At 38.4% G+C, this 18151-nt stretch overlaps 1 protein-coding gene across 5 annotated transcripts in view; it reads left to right on the forward strand.

The window, feature by feature from the left end:
• Positions 1 to 18151, forward strand: part of NETO2 (neuropilin and tolloid like 2) — a 66138-nt gene that overhangs the window by 37043 nt on the left and 10944 nt on the right. For 3 of the 5 annotated variants that reach the window (XM_038368823.2, XM_038368824.2, XM_038368826.2), the window contains 3 exons: positions 1063 to 1291; positions 9584 to 9697; positions 11584 to 14295. In XM_038368823.2, coding sequence (XP_038224751.1) covers positions 1063 to 1291; positions 9584 to 9697; positions 11584 to 12164 — 924 coding nt within the window. In that variant the 3' untranslated portion in view covers positions 12165 to 14295. Of the gene's footprint in view, positions 1 to 1062; positions 1292 to 9583; positions 9698 to 11583; positions 14296 to 18151 lie in introns of those variants that run through there. The other 2 variants (XR_006275024.1, XM_038368827.2) reach the window with 2 other exon arrangements.

An 18151-nucleotide genomic window follows, 5' to 3' on the forward strand; every position in this document is an offset into this window, starting at 1 on the left:
CACTTATTGCAGGAAAAATAAGAATTGTTCTACCAGATCAGATCATTAATCTGAGTCTAGTAATTTGTTTCACAATAGCTGGTATCAGAAGGCTTAGAGAAAGGTGACAACCTCAAGTGGGCAGTTCTGGAATAGCTTGCCCCTGTGAGAAGCTTATTTCTAACTCTGCATCAAGTAGAGGTTAGCTCATGCCCAGAAATCTCCTCAGTTGTTCCCTTTACTCCTTGCAAGTTCATCAAATCTACAAAGGCTCACAGGCTTCTGCTGCAGATGCATCTGAAGGCAAATAGTTTAAAATTTGTCTACTTCAAATTCCACCTTAGTCTTCCTAAATTCCTTATTATGTATGGTCTGCTGTAATATATGGTCCTCACTCTTGTCTTTGTTTGGGTTGGATTTCCAGCCTCTGAGGGATACCAGTTTGGCTCACATAACCTCTTGAATCTTATCCTTCAACTCTAATTGTTTGTGTTTTGCATTCCTGCTTCTATTTAGGTTGTGTTTGCCTCCATGCTGAGTTTAAGGACTTTCGTTTCCTTATTTTTGACTTTAGGACTCTTCAACTAGATTTCTCCGGTTGTTTTTTTGAAAGCAGTCTTTCTAAAGTTCAGAAGCCCTCCCCAGGCCCAGGAAAAAGCCTTTCCCAAAATCCTGAAAAATAAATTCTTGCATTCTTCTTGTATATTGCTTACATCTGTTCTAGACTGTACTTGAAAGCAGCTTTCTTCAGCCTGCACCATTTTGTATTACGAACTTTGCTTTTCTTGTAAGCTTATGTAGTGAAAACAAGTTAGTCAATTTTCATTGGAAAGTTCGTCATTTATTGATACTTAGGATAAAATAATTGCAAATAATATTCCATAATGTCATTTTGTGAGGGAATCACTGGTTATTAAACTGTAAGCATACAACACGAGAGTTTGTGAACATGGAGTTCCATGCCTATATAAGGATGACAGAATACTGTAATCCGGGAGGCTAAGAGGAAAATTCTCTCCTGTTTTATTACTAAGGCATTCTGTTTTACTTTCCTTAGAGGTTGTGGGGTTTTGTTTTAAACAGATTTATTTGAGATTCCTGGACTACCAAATGGAGCACTCAAATGAATGCAAGAGAAACTTTGTAGCTGTGTATGATGGAAGCAGTTCCATTGAAAACCTGAAGGCAAAGTTTTGCAGCACAGTAGCAAGCGATGTGATGCTGCAGACAGGAACAGGAGTGGTACGGATGTGGGCAGATGAGGGTAGCAGACTCAGCAGATTCAGAATGCTTTTCACTTCATTTGTTGATCGTAAGTACATCCTCTGTTATCTTAGTAGCTGAGCCCTGAATGTATTTCACAAAAAGCATCAGCTTTGTGTTATATGAGCACCAGGCATAACAAAAAAAATGTTGATTCTCAATTCACACACCCCTAGGCAGAGGGGAACAAAGTACTCACTTTATTATTATTCATGGGCACTGTTCCTAGGGGAAGATTCTCTCATAAAGGCCTGCCTTACATTTGAACCCAGTAATAGCTAGTTTCAGATGCTAAGCCTTTTCTTGCAAGGAGTTCCATAGCCAGGGTCCTGCTCTTCCCCAGCATCTGAGGATCTAAATCTGGATTCCCCCTGCTGCGTTGCCTGTGGAGCAAAGTTCTCTTGGATGGTGAGGCAGCCTTTGAATGAGTTAGGTCCCAATCTGTTAAGGACTCCATAGGTTAAGACCAGGACTGTGAATGCTGTTCTGAAATTTTGTATGGATTGCATGTAAAAGGTTTAATGATGATGCTCGCAACACTTATGATTTAAGTGTTTTAAAAGGATGTTTTAGGTGGGACTACATTTAATAGTAGGTTAATATACTATCCTTTATTCTGCATAGTTTACCTCTAATCTGGTAGAGTTGCATAGCCTCAATCTGTTCCCATGTGGACACCCATCTATATCACACCAGATAATTAGAAATAGCTGGCAGGCTCACTACAAGAGAGGCCAGAGCTTGGAACTGTAGAGCAGGCATGAGGTATGTTGGAAGAACAGTATAGGAAACCTAGCACAGAGTTTGCTTATTGCATGCCTGCCATTTGACACTAGTAAATCATTCTTGCATTTTTCTTAATAAGTTTCCAACTAATGTGACCTGAATAATAGATATTGTACAGGTTTGGTTGTAGAGAGAGCAAAACTAATTGGCAATGCTGCTGTTTCTTTGCCTGATCCTGGAAGTGATACTGCTCAACACTTTGCAGGGTTGGACTTTTTTAAAGTTATCTGTTTTATAGTGTGTGTTATTATTTCATAAAACATCAGAGTTCAAGTTATACACTCGTATAAAAATGTACTTGCCTGAAACAATCCTTCTGTTGTGATGGTGATTTTTAAGAGGAACAGGATATTGCTACTTTAAGAAACAACTGCAGATATTCCAGAAACTTGTCTAGGGTTTTAATACTTTTCCATTCCTTTTCTGTAACTACCACTTTTAGGTACTGGTTGCTAACCAAAATTACAAAAGCTGTTTTGCTTTCTTCAGTTCACTTCTTCCTCAGCTACAATGATGAATAATAATGGTAGTTCTGGTGAGGCTATGCTCTAGCTTTGACTTTAAAAGATTAGTTTCAACAGGTCAAACTATCAGTTCATATTATAAATATTGATTTTTTTTTTCTTCAACATGCTGAAGTGATGAATAGGTATAAAGATAGACTCCTTTCTTTGAAAAAGCAGATAACTAATCAAAAAATCATTGCCAAAAGCAATTCTGTAAAGATATGTACAGTTGTTCTTGCTTATCTCCCAGCTTGAGATTTGATATCTCAGGAAAAGGAGAAAGATAATGAGTCGATTTTAAAAAAATAAGGCCCATGAAACAACGCATTTCATGTATCTTAAAAAAAAAATCATTTTTAAAGTATCCTTGTTATAAGCAAACTTCATTGCTCAGAATAGTGAAATTGTGCTTATTCTTTTTTCAGATCATTGAGCACTTTTTCTCTTCTGCCTGGCTACTGATTTATAATTGTATGAATCCATCCATGAAAAAAATCAATATTTCTGAAGAGGTTTACATAAATGAACTAATCCTGCATGACATATTCAGTTCACACCTACCCATTGCAGACTGCAGATGTGACTGAAATAGCGTAACTCAGCTAAAGGGGATGAGATAAAATAAAATGTGTTTTGGTTTTTCCCCTGATACAATGTATGAACACAACTACCTCTATTAAAAGAACCTTAAGTTTGCAAAGTCAAGCACTCAAAAATAAGGAAATTCCAGAATTAAGGCTGCCTGTGAAACCTTAATTTAGCCTTGCTGTGCATATGTGTTATGATCTTAAGTGATTACATACTATTTTTTTCCACAGGTGCCTTGACTTATTCCGTGCACCAAATGATCATATTTCAATATTGTGTTCTCCTCAGTGTTCAGTGTGTGGCCCTAAACCTTAGTACTGTTGTGGTCTGTTTTCTCATGGACTCTTCCATGGTGCTCATCACTATAGTGTCTGAGTACTTCAAATATTTATCTTCATAACACCTCTGAAGGGAGGTTGTAACATGATTCACATTTTACAGCTTGGGAGCTGAGGCACTAAGAGATTAAAGGTCAAAATTATCCACCAAGTCTGGCTGCCTACTGTGAAATGCCTAGGAGCAGAGTACTGTACTAAGCACTTTTTATTCAGGCACAGCTCCCATTGACTTGAGTTGCAGTTGTGAATGAGCACCACTTCTGTAAATCAGGCCCCAGAGTCCCACTGGGGAAAATGAGGAATTCTTAATCAGTGACCTGCCTGTGAATAATTCTGGCTTACATAACATGCCCAGCATCACATAGGAACTTTGTGGGGCAGAGGCAGGGATCAAATCCAGTCCACCAGAGTGGCATTCTCTTAACCATGAGACTCTCCTTTCTTTTCCTCTGATTACCTCTTATATGTTACATACCTTCCAACTTCATCAACAAATGAGAGAGGGTCCTACAGAAAAAAAAGCTGCTTTTATAACACAACCCTGATTCAACCCCAGAGCCGGGGTCTTGTAAAAAAAAAAAAAAAAAAAAATCATGGAATAAAAGACTGTATTGTGTACAGGAAACCTTAAATCTGGCATTTCCTAACTTTTGAGTGCTTGCTTTTGCAACCTGAATAACATTCTTCATTGTAGTTTTGTGTAGGAGTATTCTTGTGGCTCTCTGCTCTCAGTTCCAGTGCCTGGCTACTTCCAAGCCTGGAGCAGCCATTTCCAGGAAAGTCCAGCTTTACCCCTGTAGCCTTGGTCTGAAGCATCCTCAGCCACTCATGTGGGGATGGTGCATATGCAGTCCAGCCAGCCACTAGGAACTGGAAGCATGCTCAGTAGGGACAAACAGTTAGATTACTAACAGCTGAAGTTTAAGTCTCTACTGAGCATGTACAAACTGGCTTTGTTCTTTTTTTGCTTTTCAAAGACTTATCAGTTGGGCAGATTTTCACAGGGATGGCAAAAGTCACATCCCTGACACAAGGCCACCACCAAAAAACTTCAGGACCCTGTTCCAACACTGGAGCATTTCAAAGGGGAAAAAATCCTCATGAATTTAACAGACAAATTATATTTTTTTACTTTGTCACCTTCTTGGAAACAGCTGAACCATTTTGGCTGACATTTTGAGGCAGACACCCACCATGGAAAATTTTCAGCTCAGATGGTTGGGTTTTGCACAGTTACATGCTACTGAAAAGAGTCCTATAATGGGAAATGTTGGGCAACCTGAACAGATAGTGCTAGCAGTACCACATATAATACTTGGCTATTAAAAGAGAATATATTGATGGGGACAGTTGGTCCTTGTCCCTTGTGCAGCAAAAAGAGGTTGTAAGGAGCCTTCTAATTCCTTTGCCCTTCTTGACAAGTTTCCAATTAAGTGATGGGGAGGGTGGAGTACAGCCCATGTGTTCCATCCAGGCAGATGTGATACTACAAACCACCTCCTTTTGGAATGGAAGCGGCAACAGAGAGAAGTCAGTCTTGCACCTTCTCCATACCAGTCCATGAAGCTGGGTGGGTGCAGAAAAACTCCCCAGAACATCATGTAGCTAAGGGAGAGACCTGTGCACGTTCTGGGGCATAATTATTTTAGTTTCCCCAGGAGGTGGGATGGTTTTATACCACCCCAGTCACGAAATAGCACAATCTGGGCCTAAGTTTGTGAAAGGAACAGAAGGCATTTTCATTAGAATATTCAGCAAACAAGCAACTATCCAGAGAGACATCATCCTCTTTTAGAAAAGCACCATTAAACTATCTGAAGATAGGTAACGAACATAGCTAAATGCTATTCAGTGTTCATCTACGATACACTGATTCTTGTGTCAGAATGTTGTATACCAAGTATTAACATTCAATGTACATGGAGATAATATTAACCTCCTTTGTAAAGCGCTTCAGATAAAAAATGCTATGCAAGAAGCTGGTGTTATGATGGTGGTGCATTATAGCTGGACCATGGGTTCTCAAACAGAGTCATGACCCCTCAGAGGGTCATGAGGTGATTATGTGGGGGTCACTGAAGCAGGGCTGTCAGACTCCACCCCAAGCCCTGCTTTACCTCCAGCATTTATAATGGTGCTAAATATTTAAATAAAGTGTTTTTAATGGGGGAGGGGGGAATGCATGTTGCACTCAGAAGCTTGTTGTGTGAAAGGGGTCACCAATACAGAAGTTTGAGAACCAGTGAGCTAGACCTAGGACTCCTAGTTCATTTATAGCTACTTGAAAACTGAACATTTACAGGGGTAAGCAGACTCTTGGTTGCCCAATATCATTAGCAGAGTCTCCAGAAATTGTGGCCAAGTACATTAGGGCAGATCTCTACTGTTGAGGAAAATGCCAAGGTCTTCAATGTCCACACAACCTCAGTTTTTAAATTCTCATTCAAAAGACTTTCCCCCTTCTCCATTTGCAGTAAACTGCATGATACTCAATTGATCTTCCTTGGAAGAATAAAGAGCTTAGTTTCTTTTGCCAAGACACACTCTCAGTTCTTGGTAATGTACATATTTCAAAACCAAAATGTTTAAAAAAAAACAAAAACATCTATGGCTGGAAAAAGGAAAATGTTTGTTTAAAATAAATCATCCAGGTATATTTCAAACAAAGTCAAATTTCATACCTTTATAATGAACCTCAAATGACATGGCTGAGAGAAAGTATTACTAAAAAAAAAAAATTCAGCTTTCATCAAAATCCTGGTCTGATGCTATGTCCTATAGTTATTCTTCCCTCAGAAAGTACTCAGTTCTATCCAACTACTGTTTCTTCGGTGTTCCAGAAAGTACAGCTTGCAGGAGTAGGTGATCAATTTTATATCTTTTCTAAATTAAAAAAAAATAAAATCTAGTCAGTTCTTCCATCCACATGTGCTCTCAGTCCAAGAAGCTTAATAGTGTTAGCTTTGATCTGGATCTCCAACATTTTCACTCTAATGGGCAGATTTTTTTTCTCTTTATATATGCTATGTGAAATGCTGGATACATACCCATTTCTCAATCTGAATCACTTAAGGTCTTTCTCTGTTTGCTCTATTCAGTACTTGGTTCTATTCAGTCTAAACTCCATGTTTCCAACCAGAACAGTAGCTGATCCAGTTTCATATTCATAAGGGCTATAGCTGCATGAGTTTTATCCTCGTCATTCAGGATGAAGGGCATGTAAGGATGTGGCTTGGGCACCAGCATGAGAACAGATTCTCTTTCCAATAAAACAGCAACTAGTTAAATACAGTAGAAACTCACAGTTACGAACACCTAGGGAATGGAGGTTGTTCTTTCAAAAGTTTTCACTTACTGAAGACAGCGGAAAATGGACTTGACTGCAAGTTTGAAACGTAACTTTGCAGAAGAAAAATGCTGCTTTTAACAGTCTTAATTTAAATGAAACAAGCATGGAAACAGTTTCCTTACCTTGTAAAATCTTTTTTTTAACTTTCCCTTTAAGTTTTAAACAAATACTGTACTGTATTTGCTTTTTGATGGGAGAGTGGGGGGTCTCTGCTGCTGCCTGATTGCATACTTCCGGTTCCAAGTGAGGTGTGTGGTTGACTGGTCAGTTCCTAGCTCAGGTTCTGTAGTTAAAGCAGCAGCCAGAGTTTGAGCAGGTAAAAACCTTGGGACCTTATTCTTTGCTATTGGCGCTTAAAATAAATGAATAGCCAGATTTTCAAGAGAGCTCAGGATCCAGCATCTCCCACTGAGAACAAACTGACCCTTATTTATGCACTTAAATGGGAGCAGAGCTTTCTTGAAAATGTGGCCACTTACTTAGATGCTTAATAGTTGGGTGCTCAGCTTTTTTGCATATCTGTCTCAAAATCCCTATACATTCAAACTAAATAGCAAAAAAATTAAATGGATAAGTGGAAGTTGCTTTGAAAAGACAATGCCTCAAATATTCCCTTCCTCCTCTACTGCCTTAAGCCTCTCATTGTTAATTCATACAGTGCCTTTTCTCCACAACTTCCCATGAATTAATAATACTATAAAGCACTGTTCTTCAAAGGATCTCAAAGCACTTTCCAGATATTTAAATTTTTGCAACACCCAGTCAAGGAAGGTGTATGAAACAGTAATTTCAGTATTTTTAAATATCATTATGATTAACATAAAAATTGGGTAACATGCATTTTCTAAAGTTCCTAAATTATGTATGAAGAAAGCTTTATGATCCAAAGAGTTGAGACGACAAACAGATGATCCTCTATGGATCTATTTCTTTCCAATATAGAGGAACTGATTGATAACATGAAAATAAAGCTCAAAAGCAGTGTGCATGAGCCTGTGGAATTCAGCACGGTAAGAAATGAGGTCATGTGAAGCAGTAGTACAAAGACAATTTTAAGGAAGGCAAATTTAGAGGGTTAAGAAATATAGGCTTAAAACCTCCATTAATTCCTCGGGCAAAACTCCAATTGAAGTAATTAGGGCTCAGGGGTTTAACTGATGGGAAGACATGGCAGAACTCTATCCATCTTCTCCATCACTTACCTCTTGGGTTCACCTCAGCATTTGTGAACCCGATGCTCAAGCATGAGTTATCATCTGGGAAATATGTAATAAACTGGCATGTGAGCAAGACAAGCCACTACCTTCTCCTGGACACCACTGTCCTAACATTAAAATCAATGATGATATGTAACTGACTTTCTGCAATACAGAAATCTCTAGTATATAAATACTATACTGATGTAGAAAAATGGAACAAAACTGTATAATGGGTAGAATATCAAAAAATGTCCTAAAGCAGAAAGAATGCAATAATATATATTTAATGAACATGGATGCTTTGACACTGTTCTAATATCAAGGGCGTGTAGTATGATAGAAATTTAAAATCTTCTTTAGAGAAAATGTATAGTTATTTTATTTCTTCAAATTTCTTATATATAGCTGCCAGCTAAAGGCTGCTCTCCCTTAAGCCATCTATTATCTCTAATAAAAAACGCCCGATCATGAGCTGGAGGTCACCTCTTTCACCATGAAGGTCCAAATGACCACTGTATACAGTATAACAATAACCATTAAGCCACAGGTGGCAGGTTTGTTAGTGTTTACACTACTGGTGCCCACATGACAGGCATTTCTAAACTTTTATAAAGCACTTTGAGATCATCAGAGGGCAGGCAGTATAGAACTGCTGAATGCTACTATTTATTATTGTTACCAATGGATTGCCACTTTAGCTATATACTGTATTTTTTGTACTAGCTTCCCAGTTGCTTTTGGATTCTATTCATGGTGTCTCCTTTAATCTACAAAGCCCTACAGGGCTTGAGGCTAAGCTACATCTCTCTTCATATGGACTGTCTCAATGGCTGATATCAGCAGGGATGTTCTGTTTGAAAATGCCAAGATTTGAATTCCTAAGGAGGAGAGAGAAGAGAGTTCTTAGGAAAGGGACCTTGACTGGGGAACTCGTTACCTACCAGTCTGCAGGAAATGGAATCTGACAGTCACTTAACAGCCTAAATTCTGGAAGTGCTGGAAGAAGGGTAGGAACCCCAGCTGCCTCAGACCTACACGGCATCTCCCTTCGATTTTTAATGTTTCAGAGCAGGAATTTGTCATATCTCATTCATCTGTAAAGCATGATGAACTTTACAGTATTCTGTATAGGTAGGAAGTATACTCTTCAGGGAAGAAGCTGACTTCCTGTGAGTTTGGAAAGCATATAGCACGTTTTGGGCACCACTGCAATCTCAATAATCAACAAGTAATTCAGAATGCAATATAATGCTATAAGACAGGCATTTAAGACTATAGAAGCTTTTTCCATCACCTACATTGGGTGGCCAACCAGTGTATGGCTCTTACTGCTAACCAGTTTGATCAGTACTATTTTGATCATAGTGTCTGTTGTGCATCCAGAAGCAACCCCAAATGGGCGTATACTAAACTACTTAATAAGGGATATGCAGGAAAACTCATTTAATGTGAAATCTTAGATCAGTCAATGAAAGAAGGAATATGCATATTGAGAAATATAAAGTTTCTTCACAGACTTTGTGCACTCTGTGAGCTCTTGGCAACTCATAACTTGTTTTTCCTTCTCTCCTGCAGCTCCATGCTCAGGCAGCACTTACTTTTGCCATAGCAACATGTGCATCAATAATTCTTTGGTCTGCAATGGCATTCAAAACTGTGCATACCCTTGGGATGAAAATCATTGCAAAGGTGAATATAGTGCAAAGCATAACCTTGGTGATCCAGGATTGTCAATTAGCCTTTCATTTAGGAAAGTCATAGAACATCTTTTCCTGCAAATGTGCTGAAGACAGCTATTCTACTAAACTTGGGGAGATGTTCCAAATTTTTAATTTAAAACCAAGAGGCCTGTGAGCAGGGTTGAAGAATGTACCTGCCCTATAAATGAAACATCACATGCCCTTCACAAAATATATTTTAAACTTTACACAGAACATTGGGCCTACTAAGTACATGCTTTTGTATTTGCCTGATTTGTACCGCTACCATCTATTCCTAAACCTTGATGCTTTTGTGGGAAAAATCCTTGTTTTTTGAAGGAGGCCCCTTTATGTTAGTGTGAAAATAATAATTGTAGTTACTAAGCTAAAATGTATCATGTCACAGCATCTTTGTTTTATTTATTATGATTAACAAAACTGATCAGTGGCTCCCAAGTTTCTATAATAAAAATCAAGTTTGCTGCACCTGAAACTCTGCCTGTGCAAGTATTACACACATTCCTAATCAGAAATGGTTTTCTGAGATGTTTGCCTTAACTATGGGTGCTTTTCTGAAATATACACCTTTCCTAGAATGCTTCACAAACTTACTGCAATATGTGAAATTTATTTATTAAATATATAAAAACAAAAGCAATACCATCTTGCCCAGCATTAACTACTGTGTGATCAACTACATTCCCCATTATATTTTAGCTTTATATGTGAACAGAATTCTTAATACCTAGCATCACAGGAAAAAACAAAATCCAAAACCAGAAAGCAGTAAAGATTTTTACTGTTTTCTGAGGAATAGTCTGTTGTATTCATACATATTTCTTTTAGTCATTCAGGACAAATACTTTTTCCAGAGCAAAAAATTGCTAAAAATTTGTCTCTAAGTGTGGGAAACCTGCTGTAATCAGATACTGCCATCTTGTGCACTTTCATAGGAAGTGCTATCAAGAAATTATTTTTTAAACTGATCTTATGATGTGGAATGTTAAATAACTTGCAGTGCAATATGTAGGTACAGTTAAGTACAGTTATGAAGCCATCCAGTGAAGTCAGGATAAATAGTATGGTTGGATTTTTTTGTGTTTTTTTTTTTTTTAAAGGACTAGATAATTTTGGGGTCTGATTTTTTTCTCCATTCAAATCAATAGGAGTTTTGTTTAAATCAAATTTTAGATTTCAGAATGTAAACTGATTACCACAGGGGTCAGGAAGGAACCCACATCCCAACTAAATAGGTATGTTGTTGGATTAGGGGAGGGTTCCAACAGCCTCTGAAGTATCAGGTATTTGTCACTGCTGAAGGCAGGGTATTGGATTTGCTGAACCATTGCACTGATTCAGTATGGCAAATCCCACAAATCTCTAAGTTCATTACATTTCTAAGGTTGTTCTAATGTAATTTCTTTCCCCAAAAACTATGGGTCATATTCTGCTCATAAATGTTTGTGTGAACCTCCAGGAAAATAGCACACACTTATGTGAGAGCAGAGCATGGTCCTATGCATCAAAAACTTGCCTGAAATTACATGCTGTTAAGTGGGCTCAGTCCTGCAGTTCTTGCTCATCCCTTATGAAACAAAACTTCAGAGTAACCGGTGATTTTTGTCTGAATAAGGACTAATACTTAAAGCATACAGGGCCAAATTCTGCTCTCCCTCACGGGGATGCAGTGCCCACTAATGGAACCAATACTTAATAGACATTTGCACCCATATGAGTGACATCAGCATATGACCTGCTCTATCATTTACACTTTTCATTATCTTTGCGTACAAAGTCAAACCTGCAATTTTACTGAATATTTCTGATCAGACATTTTAGACAGACTCAAAAGGTAACCCTTTCTCTCTTTTACAGAGAAGAAAAAAACTGGACTGTTTGAACAAATCACCAAAACTCATGGAACCATCATTGGAATTACTTCAGGGATAGTTTTGGTTCTTCTCATAATTTCAATTCTGGTGCAAGTAAAGCAGCCTCGCAAAAAGGTTATAGCCTGCAAAACTGCTTTTAATAAAACGGGCTTCCAAGAAGTATTTGATCCTCCACATTATGAGCTGTTCTCATTAAGGGATAAAGAGATTTCTACAGACTTGGCTGACTTATCAGAAGAACTTGAGAACTATCAGAAAATGAGACGCTCCTCTATTGCTTCGAGATGTATTCATGACCATCACTGTGGCTCTCAAGCCTCCAATATAAAACAAAGCAGGACCAATCTCAGTTCCATGGAACTTCCTTTCCGCAATGATTTTGCGCAACCTCAGCCAATGAAAACATTTAATAGCACCTTCAAGAAAAGTAGTTACACATTTAAACAGGGCCATGACTGCCCTGAGCAGGTCATGGAAGACAGGGTGATGGAGGAGATTCCTTGTGAAATTTATGTGAGAGGACGAGAGGATGCTGCACAAAGCTCATTATCTATTGACTTTTAATCTCCTGTTAAAGGTAAAATTGGTATGTGTGGGTGTGTATATCTGACACATGCTGTGTCTATATAAAAATTCACCATACATAGTGTGTATAGGTATGCACACTTTTTAGCTTACTGTATCCAGTTTTTTTAAAAGGAAATCTTCATAATCAATAATTGTTGCAGTGGTGGACTTTGCCCCATCCCCCACAAGCTGCCACTTAGCTTGAGCAACAAAACAGAAGGTTTTGCATGGGAACTATTAAGAATATTTTTAACTAAATCTGAAAATAACTATTTTTCTGCCCTCCCTTTCATATTTCTTTTCCTTTGTTAAATTAGCTTTCAGACCAACAATTTTAACTACTTTAAGTAAAAGTGGTGAAAGGCACCACATTTTGACACAGATGTCTATTACCATTTATCAAATTGCAGCTAGAGTTACTTTGGTAAATGCCAATTAAGACTAGTTATGTTCCATCCACCTGTTGCATCTTGACTAGTTTTTATATTGCTTCCTTAGTCTCTGTGTTCTGTGAGAAATATGTGAAATGGTCTATTGCCTTTAAACAGTATTTTATCTTGGCTATACAGTATTCATTTTAGTATCTTCGGGAATATATGGCCTTTGCAGTTTGTGGATTAAAATTTAACCCAATTCTCAAGTATGTCTTTTTAGACACAGACTTTACACAATGGCTTCTTTCAGGAAGATGTAGATTTTCAAAAGCATAGAGTGGGCGGATTTCTGCCATGTGTTAAAGCCATGCAACTCCATTGATTTCACAGGTGTATAACTAAGGCTCTCTGTTTTTTCCTATTACTTGCATAAAGAAATTCCATTGACTGTTTTATATATTTGTCTCCTGTAGTGATCCTAGTACTATATTCCTTATGTAGCGCCCCCCACCTATTGAAATCCATGCTTGATACACTCAATTGGTGTCTTAATTGCACAGAAAGTACAGCCTGCTACGTGTTACACTTTGAGATCTGTGATAACTAAGGTGTATGAAACTGTTGAGGATAAAGAGAAATCAAAGTAACTGAATGAGCTTTTTAGCACTTCTTTCTAGCACTTGTGTCCATTCTGCAAAAATGCACATTTCATACTTTTTTTAAACTGCAGGTTAGACTTTTTTTTTACAGCACAAGACAATTTGTAAAATAATGGGTTTTTTAGACTTTTGATGTAATTTGATAATACAAACAGTTTATTAAATCAAGATTTAACACATGTACAGTAAGCCTCTTTCAGTGTCCCCATTAGCAGCATTGAATAACAGGTAGTGATTGGTGTGTACATTGTAATTTGTAAAGAATACTTAATGACATTAGCCTTTTTACTCCTGTGTGTGTGTTTTTTAAAAAAAAATCACTAAATGTGACCTTACAGTTCTCAGTTACTGGACATATCCTATATTAAGAAATGTACATAAAGACATAAATCAAACTTTTTTTTTTGGTGCTGACTGCAATGAAATTTAATTCAGTTACTGGAGGTTTCTGCACTGCAAGGACATATCAGTTGCTGGGATCATATGTAAAACAGACTTTTTCCTTTTTAAGATTAAAACAAATGAGACGTTAATTGCTGGTTTCCTGACCAGGTATGATTTGATGGTGGGGAACAAAACTGATTTCTGTCCCTTTATAGCAATAGGGTTTATTTAAAAATTAGGAACATTCATTCTCTGTTTGCTTTATTACTGTAAGTTGTTCTGATTCTTCGGTTCAGTATCTGTTAAAAATGGTACGTGTCGCTCTATCAAAGCAATGCAATCAGCTTAATTTACCTAATATACATGGAGAGTAAATGAAAGTGTGCAGACATTCATTGAAATGTTATCTGTAAGATTTTCATCTCTCAAGAAAACAACAATTTATCTCATCCTGAATTCCATTTCCTGTGAAACAAAACACTGGCACTAAAGAGAAATGCTAAGACCAGCCATTTGAAAAGAGAATCCAGCATCTTCCATTAGCATTTTGGAAGTCATTTTTGGCTTTAATAGAAAAACACAACCTTTTTGGTTCTTAAAACTTCAAGGATCCTATAGCACTGTTCCCATCCTTTCTCCTATCCATTCATTTCTGCAGTATTTTGATTTGTTCTCAGTATGTGTTTCATGTGTGTCCCCATGCAGTCATTACTAAAAAGCCAACATTTACTGAGCAGTGGTACTTTTGATACTACCATCTATTCCAGGGGTGGCCAAACTTACTGACCCTCCACACTGCATGAGCTGGGGCATGCCTGCCAGAGCTTGGGCCTCCTGCCCTGCAGGAGGCATCTGCTGAGCAAAAGCCCCTACTCCATCACCCTGCTGTAAGGTGGAAGTCCCAAACTTTCCCCCTGCCCAAGTCAGGTAGGTGGAGAATGGAGGGGCCTGGGCAGAGGGGGGCTCCATGAGCCATACTAACTGTGAAAGAGCTGTATGTGGCTTGTGAGCTACAATTTGGCCTCCCCAATCTATACCTTGATACAGAGACAGCTTAAACATCACAGTGCTACAGTCTGCTGCATGATTTACTACTTGTTAACTGGCCCTACAATTTACCCTTTAATAAATATATATGAGATAAGAGGGACAATCCAGGACTCTTGGAAGGGGTACAGGGAGGTATCTAGAGTTATATCGCTATGATGCATCATGATACCGAGATTGGCTCTAAAATGCTGCAGCATTTCAGGGATCACAGGAATCTTAATTTATACAAGAAAAGTGACATTTTCTTGCTTTATAGGAAAAATGTGGTCTTCAGAAAGTTTACTCAGGACAAAGAAGCAGTATACATATTGACAGGTTTCAGAGTAGCAGCTGTGTTAGTTTGTATACTCAAACAGAAAAGGAGTACTTGTGACACCTTAGAGACTAACAAATTTATTTGAGCATAAGCTTTCGTGAGCTACAGGTCACTTCATCGGATGCATCCGATGAAGTGAGCTGTAGCTCACGAAAGTTTATGCTCAAATAAATTTGTTAGTCTCTAAGGTGCCCCAAGTACTCCTTTTCTGTTTGAGTATACATATTGTCATCTATATTCAACACACAATTAAAGTGACAGAAGAGCTATCATTTGTACAACAAATTTTGAGAACACTCATGCCAAAATTCACATTTTTATGTACTGAAAAGCCCAACTTATCTGTTAGGTCTTCGCACAGTTAGGAAAGTCACTCTGTATCAGCAGTGACTTAGGAAAAATACACTTTTATTCTTTTAATAAATCATACATTATGGCAGGAGTGGATTGCTCAACTTTCCTATATAGCTGAAGTACTGCAAATATTACATGCTTCACCAACAACATTGAAATAGTACTTCTTACTGGTGCCTGAAAAGCCAGAATGAAGTTGGGTCTAGAGCAGAGTGAAAATTCAATTCAGGCCTCATGCAAACATTTTATTCAACTTTAATTCTCCTCCTATTTTCAACTCTGCTTTTCAGCTTCAAATATACTTATGCCAAAATTCAGACAAAGCCACTTGCTCTCTCACTTGCTGTCAACACAAATCCATGCATCATCCCAGTGCTTGCTCATTTCACCAACTGAAAGGTTCCAGTCCCTCACAAAGCCAAACATACACACCTTTTACATGGTTTGGGGTTACACTGAGAAACGTTTAAGACTGTTCTAACTGTAACCCATTGGAGCAGTTAAGTAATTTACATATGTTAATACTATATACATTTATCTATAAAAAAAATCTGTCATCGTGTCTATTCCTGCTTTGAATGTGATTGTGTTATCAGTTTGTGAGCTAGCTGAGTGCTATCAGCAAGGTTTTTGCTTTTGTGATGATATTTTCTCTTCCCCTAACTGTCCATGTGGAAGATAAATGCTGATAAAAAATGTACTCTAATACACTATATATTGTCTCCAATATGAGTGTAGCCGTGAAAGGCTATTTTCACTGTTTCTTTTGTTCAACTCCATTTTGCAGAATCAGCTTAACTAAATCTGCTTTCCATCTACTTCATATATCACTACTAACAATCATTTTTGAATTCTCACTTTGTTCTTTATCTAGTCATTGTTGATAATCCAAAATACAGCAGATAAAACAGCTTTATTTCTATAAGCCTATTTGATCCTAGAGAGTCAAGCCTGGCGACAAACAAAGTGAAGACCTCATGTCTTTGTATGTCTTTATTACTGATGTGTCATTTCTACCAGTTGGTTTTAATCCAAAGAAATGCATGTTGTTTATGGGTCAGATCTAACCAGCGAGAGAAAAGTGCTGTGAAAAACCAACAAACAGGTACATAGCACATACACATTGCAAGATAAATGTTAAAAGGCACTGGGTTTTGGCTGGTAGCTGTCCCCCCACAGTCACCTACTGCTCCTGACTCCTCTTCCATAACTGTAAGGGTGGTTGTGCTCAGGAGCTGCTGCTGGGTAGTGGGTAGAGCAGGACATAAATGCATGAGGCCAGATTCTCTTTTCTGTTCCAACCCCTTTGCACGTCACTTCTGGTGAGAAGGGAGCAGCAAGCACTGCCCCCACCCCCTAGGAACACCCACTCAGTAGGGCTGCAGACCTGTACCAATTTGAAGAAATTAGATTACAGATACATGGAATTTCCCTCTGCCACCTCTACTGTTACAGTTCAGGTTACTTGACCTCAGTTCCTCAAATCTCACAGTCTGGCCCAAAAAGTTTGTTTCTGAAAACCACTTCAATTGGGTCACATTTTAGAAGCAATCCTCTCTGATTTTACCTGAACTTTAGAACTGCTGTATCCTAGCTGGGTCAGTTGTCAGAAGGACAGAAAATAGCCTCACTCTCTACCCAGCAACAAAGCCAGAAAGCCACAGAGGGGAACACAGGGGGCAGAGAGGAATGTGAGAGGTAGTATAGTGGAAAAGGAGGGAAAACATGACAGGTGACTGTAGATGGACTAGGGTAGGGACAAGACACTGTGGGGGAACACAGAAGAAGTGTAGGAGAAGAGTAGGTAGGAAAGGGAGAGACACACAACCATGACAAGGGAGGAGGAAAGAGATAGAATGATGGCTGTCCCATCTCTTGGGATAGGAGAGAGTTAGTGTATTCCCCCATGAAGCAGTTACCAAAAAGACCCACATTCTTGTGTATGTTCTTGTGGTTGAATTAGAATCTTAAATGCTCACGTACAATTTGAAGGTAGGCAGCTTCCCCTTAAAGACTCTGAAAACCTAAAGCTAATTTAAAAAATAAAACATTCTTACAATATTCATAATTTTTAAACCAATCTTGTATTTTAGAGTCTGACATGAATTTTAAATGGTTGAGACTGACAATGCTGCCAGCACTTAGAAAGATTAGCAACATGCAGCTCTCTGCACTTCCACTCCCCTGACTCGAAAACATAGGTTCTGATGATTGCTTTAAGTCCGAAGCCTTAGATTGTACCCTTATTCTAGCCAGGCTAGGGCACCTGCAAAACACCAGTCCCCTATGCCCATCTCCACCTACAGATTACTCATTAATCTGATAAGGAAGGATGGGTAGGGGTTGAAGACAGATCAAGATATACATGCTAAAAAGACATGGAGTGCACTCACAGGCCCTAAACCCCATCCTGGTACACCCTTCCTGCACAGGCATCTGGGGAGCAAGAATGGAGGTACAACAGTTGAACCATGTAATGGGCACCACAGCTCTTTGGGTGTTTGTCACAGTGTTTAAAACCACTGTGCTAAAATTCTGGTTTCAGAACACAAAATCACCTTCCCACCCCAGATGTCAGATAAAGAGGAGGTGAGCCCTTCCAGATGTCCGAGCTCCCAGGGTTACTTTCTATTAAAATGGTTTGCTTTCTTAAAGAAAGGAAAGCTGAGACACAAGTGTGTGTCTCCCCTTAATCTAAAATGAATATAGTAAAATTAGAATTAATGATTCAATTCTTTAACAGTTAATGTCTGGAACTGTATTATGGAGAAATAGTTTCATCATTGAATATGCAAGTGTTTTTTTTATTTTAGGAGCATACTATGTCCATGTTCTGTGCTACCAGGC

The sequence above is a fragment of the Dermochelys coriacea genome, chromosome 12, assembly GCF_009764565.3.
Source record: "Dermochelys coriacea isolate rDerCor1 chromosome 12, rDerCor1.pri.v4, whole genome shotgun sequence".
Lineage (NCBI taxonomy): Eukaryota > Metazoa > Chordata > Testudines > Dermochelyidae > Dermochelys > Dermochelys coriacea.